Genomic DNA, 14,066 nt, shown 5'->3' on the forward strand with positions numbered 1-14,066 from the left:
CGGCCCTGGCACAACCACAACCACCACTGCCCTCTCCCACACATTCTTCCCTATACACAACCACCTCTGCTCCCTCCCACACACTCTGTCCTACACACAACCACCTCTGCTCCCTCCCATACACACTCTGCCCTATGCCCAACCACCTCTGCCCTCTCCCACACACTCTGTCCTACACACAATCACCTCTGCTCCCTCCCACACACACTCTGCCCTATGCCCAACCACCTCCGCTCCCTCCCACACACTCTGTCCTACACACAACCACCTCTGGTCCCTCCCACACACCATCTGCCCTATGCCCAACCACCTCTGCCCTCTCCCACACACTCTGCCCTATACACAACCACCTCTGTGCCCCTCACTCACACTGCCCCTCCCACTGTTTCCTTTCCCCTTTCCAAATATAATTTTACCTATTTTACCTTAGTCTTGATTAAGTGTTCAGACCAGAAACATTAACTGAACCTTTCTATTCATGGATGCCAAGTTCCTCTGGCAATTCCTTGCCTGCTAAAGACAGAGCAGTGACCTATTGCCTCAGACCTTAGTGTTGATAGGACTGCTCACAAACGTGATAGAATATGTCATTATTTTTCCATATCTCAGGATTTCCCTGTAGGTTGTCGTAAGATTCACTCCTATGTCTATTATGAAGTCCCACAGATTTGTACTAACAACATAGAGGGACACAGTTTGGTCCGAATGCTGCTGTCATGACTTGAATGTTCCAAGAAGTGCTTGATAACCATCAGGATCTAGAACTTGGCGCAGTCCAATGTTATGGTGCATGAACATGTTAGGGCAGCATGGGTTGGCATAGCAGTTATTGCAACGCTGTTGCAGCACCAGTGATCGAGACCCAGTTCAAATCCCGCTCCATCTGCAAGGAGTTTGTATCTTCTCCCCATGTCTGCGTGAGTTTTCCCCGGGGGCTCCAGTTTCTTCCTACTGTTTGAAATGTACCAGCGGGTATAGATTAATTAGGTGTAATTGGGCAACACGGACTCATGGGCCAAAATAGCCTGTTACTGTGCTGTATGTCCAAATTTAAATTCAAAGTTTAAAAATTTAAGAAACAATGGGAGTTCATCAAACCCTGACTGCTTGCAGCATTTTAATAGTTCTGTGTCTGATGTTCTTGCCAATGGAAACATTGAGATATGTTTGGAAGGAGAGGACAAGGTGTAGTTGGAACCATATGGAATTTCATGCCCACTGAGGTCTGAGCATCCATCCTACTGTCAATTGTCCACTTCTCCCATCCTTTCACATTTCAGATTTCTTGACAGAGTACATACATGACATCACATACAACCCTGAGATTCTTTTTTCCTGCGGGCGAGGAAGAATTACAACCCACTACCATGGTATCGTTGGCAAATTCACATCCCTAAGGTTGAAATAAATCCCTCATCTCCTTTCCAATCTTTGACCCAATTTCCTTACATCCATTCCCTCTGCTTTCACAGTCTGTTCTATCTCCTCTGCATTCACTCCAATGCAATGACATCTTTCTTTCAAAGTGGTGGTCAGAAGAGTGGTTGAAAATTAGGCCACAAAGACTCCTCAGCCTACTCACTAAACAGTAGTAAATAGCTCAAAGATGTGGCCTCCTCCACCGTATAGTCTACAATTCATTAACACTGAATATCATACCTGGAATGTTTTTCTCTCATATCTGAACTGTAAACTGGCCAAATACTGAGTGTTTTTGAAGATTGTAAACCCGGATCGCCCAGTCCTTAACAACATCCCCGTGCAACAGTCAAACCTACACCACTCCTTCTGGGCATGTTCAGAGCTGTCACTTCTACCTTGACAAAGAGTGCAGACCGGAAACGTTGGATACACTACACATCTTTGCCTTCTCTGAATGCTGCGGGACCTGCTGAGTTTCTCCAGTAATTTTGTGTCACTTCTCCAGCTTAGATTCTTTGGAATGTAACAACAGCAGGAAGCAGGTGAAATAATTAAATCCACTTCACACTTGTGGTGGCGTTGCTTTCTCGGATTTGAACAGGATTTTGCATCCACTTCATACACAAACGAGTACTTTATGTGAGGGGATACATTTCAGACTGAGCTACATCACAACCAGATTCCTGCAATGTTGCTCTCAAAGTAAACAATCAGGATTACATCCAGGCTTCAGAAAGGCAGGCTGCTTAACTCTTTGACTCTGCATTAACAGCCTTGTTCCTCTTCAACTGAATTGTTTGCCAAGCAGAATAACATTGTATTACAGAAGATAAATGCGGGCAGCAAATGCTCTTAGTGTAGTCATCATGTTCCATTTGAATAGACCCATGTAAAATGCAAAGGTATGATGTCTTGCTTTGTGACACATTATATAATAAATATTATGGCTTAAGTACTAACAACACAAAACCTCTTGTGGGCATTGCAACTGTCTTTGTCAAGGCTTGTAACAAGCCTGAGCCACTTTTGAGTTGGTCTTCCTGTTGAGGGCTTCACAGATAAAGTGACCGGCTTCCATCAACTTGGACAACTCCACTCCCTGAAACCAAATAAAAATAATAAATTATATTTACAAAGTGCAACAAACGCGATATGTTTTTGCAATGTTTCCACACTGAAGGTTTACTCAACATGAAAACAGGTGCAAATCTCAATCCGCAAACTTAAAATAAACATAAAGCCAAGGGAAGGTCCAAGCTTTTATCAGAATATCAAATATTGGACTCCAGGCAAGGTTTGCGTGCTAGAGAGCTTCTTAATTTCACGATCTAACAAAAGCTTTGGAAAGAAACAAGCTGTTTTCCAAGGTTTCACTTTTCACTTCACAGATAAAGTTTACTTTTAGAGTTGCAGACCAAGCTTCGGGAATTAGTGGAGGTTTTTGTTGCTCTGGGTACAGAAGGGAGGATTGAAGGCCAACCTCGGATATGCTAAGCTACACAGACAATCAGCGTGGCCTGTGGCTACATCTCCCTGTCTACAGATCAGTGAAGCAGGGAGCATCGCTGTCTGATATGAACACAGCTCAATAGGAGGTTTTCAATTGTCTAGAGAGCACATCCTTTGCAAATGAATCTCTGGACAAGAGTTTCACTTGAAAACAAATACTCAACTCAGTTGTATAGCCAGGGAGACTCAACCTTTTTTGTTTTCCACACCAGTCTTATCTAATTCAATCCCCACAGCTCCTATAATTGACAGTAAAATCATCCTTGTAACTGAATAGGTTACCAGCGCAAATTTGCATTCTGGGTCAAAGTAAACAGATGCTACTGTTGAGGCTGATGTTCTCAGTATGAGGCAGAGCTGCGGGCAATGAGCAAGTTCATCAATCTTCATTGTAAGGACATGTTCACAGATGATCCAACAACTCTCAACTCCTCAGGTAATAGTGGTCTATTCCTAATGCAGCCAGGGGTAGGCTACCTCCACACGTAAGTGAACAAAGAATTGCTGGGGGACCTCAGCAGGTCATGGAGCATCAGTGGGGAGGTTCAGTCAGTGAGCTTCTCGAGTTGGAAGCCTTTATTGAGATTGTGCTAGAATAGGGGACATTACACATACAAAGGGGGATGAAGCTGGGTGAGGGGCCCAGAGTTAATAGGTTATAGGTCAAAAGGTGGGGGAGAATTGAACCTGGATCTCCAGAGCTGTGAGGCAGGAGCTCAACCAGTTGACTAAGAAAGCACTTCCTACAATACAGTGATCTCTTCACTTTCAGCCTGTGTTTTCTGCTTCAATCAAATGTGGTGCCTTGTTACAGTTGGGAAAGCAGCTCATGTCATTGCACAAGCCAACCTCCCCTCCACTGACTCCATTTATTCCTCTTAATGTCTCTGGAAAGCTGGTGACATATGAAAGGACCCATCCCACCCTGGTCACACTCTCTTCTCCCCCATTCCATCGGGCAGAAGATAACATGAATTTGAAAATTTGAATCCAGATTCAAACACAACTTCTTTCCTTCGGACTCCTAAATGGACCTCCCACCAAATTTATTTGCCTCAAAATACCTTGCGTAGATGACATATTCTAATATATCCTAATTTCAAAGTATCATTGTCGAAAAGCATGAGCTACCATATTCTGAATTTTGATCTCTTTAATCCAACAAATCAAACTCTTGGCTGTTACTTTATATAGCTTTAATTTGGATAAACGCTTTGCATAGCTTCGCATTAAGACTTTCATAATGATGAATAACAAAGCATTTACTGTACAAAAGCTTAAAGATACTAGCTTAAAGAAATACACAAACTTTAAGGAGATACAAAGGGTATATAAAGAGACAAAAAAAATCAAAGAAAAATTTCTCATGTTCACGCTTCCTCTACATCTCATAGAATAATGAGCAAGTCATTAGTCTGAGTGGATATTATGACATATTACATCATAGCCACTATGGTAACACTACACACTTAAAGAGACAGGCACAAAATTAACTACGAGTTAAAAAACACAAGGTTTTATCCTCTACCCCTTGTACAGAGGGGAGGGTTCTTTTGCAAACACACCAACAGGTTATCACTGCATAGAGCTCAACTTACAGAGTATAGCATTACAACTGAAAAGGAAGATCAATTAGCCCCAAAAAGGGTAGCATGATTGTGGGGCTCATTCAGAAGCCTGATGGCCGTGCAGAAGAAATAGTTTTTCAGGTTGAGTGGCATGCTTTCACACTCTGCAGCATTCTCCCTGAGACCATGTTAGCTGTTTCTCCAAGGCAGCAGGAATTGTGGATGAAGTCCATGAGGGAAGGGAGTTTTCATAACATTCTGGCCTGCATTCCCTTATCCTTGCCCTCTTGGGACTGTACTTTTCTCTACATCCTAACACCATAGCTGAATTCTTGACTTATTGTAATGTTACACCCTGTTTTTTTTTTGTTATTACATGACCAAGTCTCAATTTCTGTGGTCTAGATAGAAGTGTTCTGCACTTGCATGCAATGTAAAGCAAAATCTTTGTTGATATCTCATTACACACAACAATAACAATTCAACTCCCTCCAGGAAACAAGGCTCTGTAGCAGTAAGGATGACTTTATATAATTTCCACTTCTCACTAAGTTATATTCTACACCTAGTTCTGAAAGATGACAGAAATTACATTGAGACTTGATATGATGTCATATCTCTTGAATCAGAAGGTGTCAAATAAAAGATTGGCCAACACATGTGCCAAGATGTTTATTTGGATGGATGTGACTAGTAGTGACCAGGTATATTAATGAACTTCTATTGATTGCCCATACCCGGGACAGGAGGGTCTCAGATGGAGTTGCCATCAACCTTTTCCATTCACTGAAAGCATTCGACCAGCAAACAGCTTGGAGGTGATCTGGCAACTGTTTGTGGCCACCGGTGTGAGGAAGTCACAAGCAGCAGCGTTACAGCATCATTAGGAAGACCAGGATATGAACCCACATCTGGTTGGCTATTGCCAGGTCAAGCCTGGTATAAATGGCAACAGCAGTGAACACTGCAGTGAACTGGGCAATGACAAACTGGCCTGAACACATCAACTCATCTGTTTTGTATTTTGTGCAGGGATGGAACATTTGTAATGATGATAAATAAGTGGAAAATATGTTTTTTCTCAAATTTTCCATCCAAAATAAGCCACGTGAGAGATGGGGTAAAAGGTGAGGAGATGGGAGAAGGGAATCAATTTTAAAAATAGGTTTTATTTGCAAAAGAAATTGAAGGAGCAGGGAACGTGAGAGAAAGAGCCATTGGCTGTTGCAAGTATTGTGTAGTGGTCTCTCCCCAGTCTTCGACCACAACTCGAACAAAAATACATCAAGATCATATTCCACCTCTTTTAAGGATTATATCAATCTCTTCCTGCTATAGCAGCAGGAAATTGGAAGGAGGGTGAGTAGCCAGATGTCATGGTCCTTGTAGGTTATGATCTCAGGATTACTACCATGCCACGTGCTAGTGAAGTTCAAAATAGGAGGATAATGCAGGTTTACATGTTACTAAAGACATGGTGCAGGAGGGAGGGTTTCTGGATCACTGAGGTCTCTTCCAGGGAAGGTGAGTTTGCATCTTAACTAGAGGGGAACTAATATCCTTGCGGAAAGGTTTGCTCGTGGTGCTCCGGGGTTTAAACTAGATTTGCGTGGGGATGGGAATCAGAGTGCCAGTGCCAATAGGGGATTGGAGAAGGGAAAAGACGATGTAAAAATTGCTTGTAGAAGTCAATAGGTTGTATGTGGTGGAAACGTTCTCAGGTGCATCTATTTTAATGTAAGTATTGTTGGAAAGGCAGATCAGCTGGGGGAGTGTGGCAAGATGGCGTAGAGTCTAGACGTGTAATCTCGACCTCTCTGGCCGGACTTTTAAGTACCCATTTTTTAACTCTTTGTTTTCAAGTTTAAACTCTTTAATTTTTAGCTTACAGTATTGAGGAACTATTATGGCCATTAATGGTAAAAAGATTAAACCTCAAGTGCAGAAGAAGTTACATTTTCGGAGTGCTGAAGATTTGGGGCCTAAACAACTTGTTACAGCTTCAGGTTTAATTTCTTCAGTGTCTAAACCACAAAGACTGCCTGTGGGAGCTGAAAAACAAAATGTCTACTACTCACCAAGTGAAGGATGGCGCTGGAACTACCCATTCTCTGGAGGAAGGTGCGTGTTCCCAAGAAGTGGATCCCGATTCTGGAAGCCTTTCAATTTTAACGGAGGGAGCATGTAGGAAGACAACTCCATTGTTTGAAATGCACCAGGAAGCATTTCAACCTGAAGATATCGATTTCCTCCATGATTTTGCGAAAAAACAACGAGCTGCGGGGGGAGACAGTGTCGACCCCCTGAGGAAGTCAGGGTGCCGTCGCTGGGAGTCCAGACCCGCAGTAAAACTTCTAAAATGCCTTTTGTTGAGTTGCAGCAGGAGCTGCAGTTACCTGGTTCTGCCACTACATCAGAGAAAGCAGGACTGAGCGTTTCTGAGCTACAATGTATGCAGTTAAATGCTTTCATTCAACCTTTAATGAATGAGATGGCTCAAATGAATGCTAGTATAAGTTCAGAATTGAATACAGTTAAAACACGTGTGGAAGCATCTTTTGAAAATTTTTTTTAAATTCAGCCTGCTTTTTTGGAATGTAAACAGCAAGTGGTTTCTAACACAGAAAAAGTGTTGAAGGTTGAAAAATCAGTTATAGAATTGTGAGAACGTGAGAAGGAGTTAGAGAGGAAAATAGACTATTTGGAGAATCAAAGCAGAAGGAATAATGTGAAAATCGTTGGTTTGCCAGAAGGTATGGAAGGACAAAATCCTCTTCGTTTTTTTAAAGACTGGATTCCACATGTACTAGGGCAAGTATTTTTTTCTGGAGGCTTGGTACTGGAAAGAGCTCATAGAGCTTTAAGAAGAACACCTTTACCTGATCAACCACCAAGACCTGTAATAATTCGATGGTTGAATTATTTGGACAGAGAAGCAATACTTTGACTAGCAGTGCAAAATGCAAGACAACGACAAACTCCGTTATTGATTCAGAATAGCAGAGTTTTTTTAATCCTGAATTGAGTCAAGAGGTCATTCAACATCAATGTCAATTTAATCCAGTTAAAGAAGTTTTGTGGCGTAAAGGTTATAAGTCTACTTTTCGCTACCTGGCAGTGTTGAAGGTGTTTTATGGAAACTATCAATTTCGGTCTTTTGAGAATGATCGTGAAGCAATGATTTTTGCTGATTCATTGCCAGATATAAGAGGACAAAGACGTAGTCCACCATTGTCTCCTAAAGAAAAATCTTTTTGTTCTGGAAATGGAAGAAATGACAGAAATGGGAAAAACAGGAATGGAAAGAGTCCAACTTCCTTTGAAATGGGATCTCCGAGTTTAGAATCTCTTGGATGAAAAGAAGAATTTTCTTTTTCTTACTCTATTTTTTTTGTTATTATGATATTTTGATGTTATTCATTGTTTGGCTGGGGAGGGAGAGATTTGCTCTAAGTTCTTTACTAGTCATCAGCCACTGGTGGGTGACCCACAACCAATTTTTGTTTAGGGATTACTACCTTTTGGTAGTTTTTGTTGGGGGGGTTCAATTATTTTTTTAAATTCTCATTTTAGTTAGCTTTTAATTTGTGATTTTTCTTCTACTACTGGAGGGCCTATATATGTTGATTTGAGTTTTCATATAAAGATATTATTGGTATTTAGTAATAATAGTAGATATGTCAAAGTTGAGGTTTGCTATTTTTAATGTTCGAGGTTTAAACAGTCTGATCAAGTGTAAGCGAGTCTTGGCTTATATTAAGAAAATGAAAATTGATGTTGCTTTTTTACAAGAAACACATTTGAATCTGAAGGAAAGTATGAAATTAAAGAGGGACTGGGTTGGGCATGTATATTCTTCTTCATTTAATTCTAGGGCTAAAAGGGTAGCAATTTTGATACATAAAAATTTATCTTTTGAATTACATTCAATGGAGGAAAAGGCAGGATGTATTCTTAAATTGAATTGTAAGCTTTTTAGTGAATTTTGAACTTTACTTAATATTTATGCTCCAAATGTAGATGATGAAATATTTATTTCAGATGCATTTTTATATCTGGGTCAGGCTAATGATAATATTTTAGTTGGTGGTGATTTTAATTGTGTTTTGGAACCTTTATTAGATTAATCTCTGAAGAAAGTTAAGAAATCTAAGATGGCAGTTCAGGTTCAAGCGTTGATGAAAGATCTTAATTTAGTAGATATTTGGAGACATCTTAATCCGACAGAGAAAGATTTCTCCTTTTATTCATTTAGACATGAATCGTTTTCAAGGATTGACTTTTTTTTAGTATCAGCACATTTACAAGGGAAGATACAACAAGCAGAGTATAAAAGTAGGGTGATTTCAGGTCATTCTTTGGTATACTTTACAGATGCAACTTCTGAGAAAATTCAAGTGTCCTATGTTGGAGGTTTAATACAATGTTATTTTAAAAAAATGGAATTTATTGATTTTTTTGAAAAAACAAATTAACTTTTTTTTGAAAGAAAATTCTAATTCTGTTCAAAGTAAGTTTGTATTATGGGATGCTATGAAAGCTTATTTGAGAGGACAAATAATTAGGTATACTTCTAAAATAAAAAAGAATCGATTAAATCAGAGTCTTGAATTAGAGAAACAGATTGATGACTTAGAAAAGGAATTTCAGAAAGATGCTACAGAAGACCAGAAAATAGAATTATCTAGGTTGAAATTGGAATATAATACTTTGCAATCTTATCAATTTGAATGTGTGATTAATAAGACTAAACAACGGTGTTATGAATGGGGAGCGAAAGCACATAAGGTATTGATGTGGCAATTAAAGAAAGAACAGGTTTTGAGGACTATTAATGCTGTTAGACAGAATTCTCTTATCATTTATAAACCTCGTGAGATTAATGATGAATTTTGTTCATTTTATAAAAAGTTATATACATCTGAAGAAAAACAAGAAACTGGATCGATTGATCTTTTTTATCACAGTTGAATTTACCGATATTAGAGGATGCAGATATACAGGAGTTGGAAGAACCATTTACTGATTCGAAAATTAAAATGGCTATGATGGAAATGCTGAATGGTAAATCGCCTGGTGATGATGGATTTTCGGTTGAATTTTATAAAATCTTTTATGATGATTTTTCTACAGTATTTGGCGATGTATTATGTCAAGTTGGAGAACATTATGAATTACCTGAGTCTTGTTCTAGGGCTTTAATTACAGTAATCCCAAAAAAAGATAGAGATCCTTTGAAAGTATCTTCATATAGACCAATTTCGTTGTTAAATGTAGATTATAAAATAATAACTAAAATTTTAGCGAATAGATTGATTAAATTTTTACCTAAGTTGATTCATATGGATCAAACATGTTTTATAAAGAATAGATATGCCTCAGATAATATTCTGCATGTGATTAGTTTGATTAATAAATTTCGACAATCTTTAGATCGCCCGGTGGTGATATATTTAGATGCAGAAAAAGCATTTGATAGAGTTGAGTGGAATTTTTTGTTTAAAGTTCTGGAGAAATTTAAGTTTGGTCCTTTCTTTATTGGTTGAATTAAGGCTTTATATAGTAAACCGGTAGCTAGAGTATTGACGAATGGCTTGATTTTGGAACCTTTTAAATTGACTCGATCAACTCATCAAGGTTGTCCTTTATCACCAGCTTTGTTTGTGTTAGTGATCGAACCTTTAGCATAGCTGATAAGACAAAATACACAGATACAAGGTATGAAAGTTTTAGATGAGGAGTATAAAATTAATTTATTTGCTGATGATGTATTGGTGTATTTAATAAACCCAGCTCAGTCACTTTTGCATTTGAAGGAATGTTCAATTCCTGGATATAAAGTTAATTGGGAAAAAAAGTGAAATATTACCGGTAAGTGAAGGAGATTATTCAGTTTATAAGAATATTATTAATTTGAAATGGACTGATCGAATTAAATATTTGGGTATAATTTTGAATGCTAATTATCAATCTTTATATAAATTAAATTATGTTCCATTAATAAAAAAAATTAAAACTGATTTGATTAAATGGAAAGATTTACCTATTAATTTAATGTGTAGGATAAATACAATTAAGATGAATATTTTTCTGCATATGCAATATTTTTTTCAATCTATTCCGTATTTACTTGATAATATTTTTTTCGAGATTTGAATAAAATGGTTAGGGAATTTTTATGGAGAGGTAAATTTTCGAGAGTAGATTTGAATAAATTAACTTGGAAATATGAGTTAGGGGGATTACGTTTACCATATTTTCAAAATTACTATGAAGCAGCCCAACTTAAATTTATTAGTTCATTGATGTATTTGGAACGGCCTCCTAGTTGGGTCAAAATTGAGATGGCAAATATTTCTGAATTTGAAATACATCAATTTATGTTTAGATGGAATATAAATTTGTTACAGCAACATAATGTGCCTTTACTAAAACATTTAATGAAGTTATGGATAAAGGAAGATAAAATGATAGGCTCTAGGGGTGAATTAATGGCTTTGACTCTGTTGTATAATAATCAACTTATTTCCTTTTCAATACACAATTGAAGTTTATTACATTGGAGATTTAAAGGTGTGGAAAACTTGGGAGATTGTTTTAAAGAGGGTAAATTTTTATCTTTTAATCGGATGAGGGACAGTTTTGGTATTGATAAGAACTCTGTTTCTTTATTATCAAATTCAATCTTTGGTAAAACGCATGTTTGGTAGAGATATGATTTTACCTGAAATGATTAAATTTGAGAATTTTCTTATGAAGGTACCAGAGAAGGGTTATATTTCATCTATGTATCAAATATTACAGGATGGTATGGATAAAAAGGGTTGGGATAAATCTAAAAGTAAATGGGAAGCGGATATTGGTTTTATTTTTCTCGAGGATGATTGGTTAGATATCTGTTATGATAGTGTAACTAGATTGATAAATGCACATGATTAACTATAATTTTCTACATCAATTATACTTAAGACCTGAAAAATTTTTAAAAAGTATGGTTTTCAAATATCAGATTTATGTTTTAGATGTGGTAATTCTGTTGGAACTTTTTTTCATGCTGTTTAGTCATGTATATATACACAATCTTTTTGGAAGAAAATTCAATTGTTTTTAGAATACCTGTATAAGATTAAAATACCTTTAGATCCGACAGTATTTTTATTGGGTAGTTTGCAACCTCTGGGATTAGATAAATTTCAACTTGCTTTTGTATATTTAGCTTTATCTGTAGTGAAAAAATGTATTGCTAGTACGTGGAAAGATACAAATATGATTGATATTAATAGATGGCATAATGAGATGAAATATTGTTTAATAATGGAAAAATTACATATGTTTCACATGATAATTATAGTTTTTTTTATTAATGTGGTTGTTATACTCAGAATATTTACATTTCAATTTATGTTGATTAGATCTTAATATGTATGTTTAATTTTTCCTTAATAATTTTTCTTTTTTCTTTCTTTATGGCTCTCCTGAGAAGAGTTAGCTGAAGGTGGGGGGAGTCTTTTTTTTTCTTTTTTTCTATATATAAAAAATAACATTCATGTTTATGGTTAATTGTTGTATATATTATGTACTATTTGTTTTTTGAATGAATAAATAAAGTTTAAAAAAAAGAAAGGCAGATCAGCTTAGTGCATGGATTGGTATGTGGAATTATGATGTTGTGACCATTAGTGAAACTTGGTTGCAGGAAAGGCAAGACTGGCAGCTCAATATTCTGAGCTTCTGTTGCTTCAGATGCAATAGAGAAAGGGTGAATGAAAGGGGGAGGAATGGCATTACTCATTAAGGAAAATATCACAGCTGTGCTCAGGCAGAACAGACCAGAGGGATCGTCTACTAAGGTTATATGGGTGAGTTGAGGAATGAGAAAGGTATGATCACAATCAAGGGGTTGTATTATAGACTGGCCAATAGTCAGCGAGAATTGGAGGAGCAAATCTGTAGAGAGATAGCAGACAGCTGCAGGAAACACAATGTTGTGATATTGACTGGGACTCCCATACCAGATGACTTGGAGTTTGTCAAATGTGTTCAGGAAAGTTTTCTAAATCAATAAATAGATGCATCAACTAGAGAGAGTGCAATACTGGATTCCAATCAGGGAACGAGATAGGACAGGTGACAGACGTATGTGTAGGGGAACATTTTGGGTTCATTGATCATAATGGCATCAGTTTCAAATTAATTATGGAGAGGGATAGGTCTGGGGATCGGGTTGAGATTCTAAATTGGAGAAAGGCCAATTTTGAGGAAATGAGAAAGGATCTAGAATACATGGATTGGGATATTATTTTTGGGCAAGGATGTGTGAGGTAAGAGGGAGACCTTCAAAGGTGACATTTTGAGAGTACAGAGTTGGTATGTTACTATCAGAATTTAAGGAAAGGTCAGCAGGCATAGAGAACCTTGATTTGTGAGGGTTATTGAGGATTTCGTTCAGAAGAAGAGAAAGGTGTATATAACAGGTATAGGTAACTTGGAGCAAATGAGGTACTTGAGGAGCATAAAAATTGCAAGAAAAAACTCAAGAAAGAAATCAGGAAGGTTAATAGAGGCATAAGGTTTCTTTGGCAGACAATGTGAATGAAAATCCTACAGGTTTCTACAGGTATATTAAGAAATAAAAGGATAGTTAGGGACAAAATTGGTCCCCTTGAAGATCAGAGTAGTCGGCTTTGTGTGGAGCCAAAAGAGATGGGGAAGATTTTAAATGGTTTACTTTGCATCAGTATTTACTCAGGAAACTGGCACAAAGTCTAGGGAAGGAAGGAAATCAGGCAGTGAGGTCATGGAACCTATACAGATTGAAGATAAGGAGGTGATTGGTGTTTTAAAGCAAATAAAAGTGGGTAAATCCCTTGAGCCTGTAAACATATTCTCTCGGACCTTGAGGGAGGCCAGTATAGAAGTTGCAGGGGCTCTGGCGGCAATATTTAAAATTGCTTTAGCCACAGGTGTGGTGCTCACGTTCTCTTGTTTAAAAAAAAGGTTCCAAAAGTAACCATGGAAATTATAGGCGGGTCAACTTGTCAGTAGTAGGTAAATTATTTGAAGGTGTTCTAAGAGATCTGATATACAAGTATTTGGATAGCTCGGGACTGATTGAGGATTGTCACCATGGCTTTGTGCGTGGTAGGTTGTATTTAACCAATCTAGAGTTTCTCAAGGAGGTTACCAGGCTATGTATGTTGTCTACATTGACTTTAGTAAGGCCTTTGACAATGACCCACATGGAAGGTTAGTCAGGAAAGTTCAGACACTCCATAATCTTTTTGAGGTAATAAATTGGATTGGCTAGACGGTGAAGCCAGAGTGTAGTGGTGGATGATTGGAGGCCTGTGACTAATGGTGTGCCTCAGGGATCGGTGCTGGGACCATTGTTGTTTGTCATCTACAGCAATGATCTGGATGATAATGTGGTAAATTGGATCAGCAAGTTTGCAGATGAAACTAAGATTGGAGGCATTGTTAACAGTTAGAAAGGTTTTCAAAGCTTGCAGAGGGATAAGAACCAGCTGGAAAAATGGGCTGAAATATAGCAGATGGAATTTAATGCAG

The 14,066-nt window shown here is 37.7% G+C and overlaps 1 protein-coding gene across 2 annotated transcripts in view; it reads right to left on the reverse strand.

The window, feature by feature from the left end:
- Nucleotides 1-421: 421 nt before the first annotated feature.
- Nucleotides 422-14,066, reverse strand: part of hmgcll1 (3-hydroxymethyl-3-methylglutaryl-CoA lyase like 1) — a 133,446-nt gene continuing 119,801 nt past the window's right edge. For both annotated transcript variants that reach the window (XM_069888249.1, XM_069888248.1), the window contains one exon: nt 422-2,521. In XM_069888249.1, coding sequence (XP_069744350.1) covers nt 2,420-2,521 — 102 coding nt within the window. In that variant the 3' untranslated portion in view covers nt 422-2,419. The remainder of the gene's footprint in view (nt 2,522-14,066) is intronic.

This window comes from Narcine bancroftii, chromosome 6 (assembly GCF_036971445.1).
Source record: "Narcine bancroftii isolate sNarBan1 chromosome 6, sNarBan1.hap1, whole genome shotgun sequence".
Lineage (NCBI taxonomy): Eukaryota > Metazoa > Chordata > Chondrichthyes > Torpediniformes > Narcinidae > Narcine > Narcine bancroftii.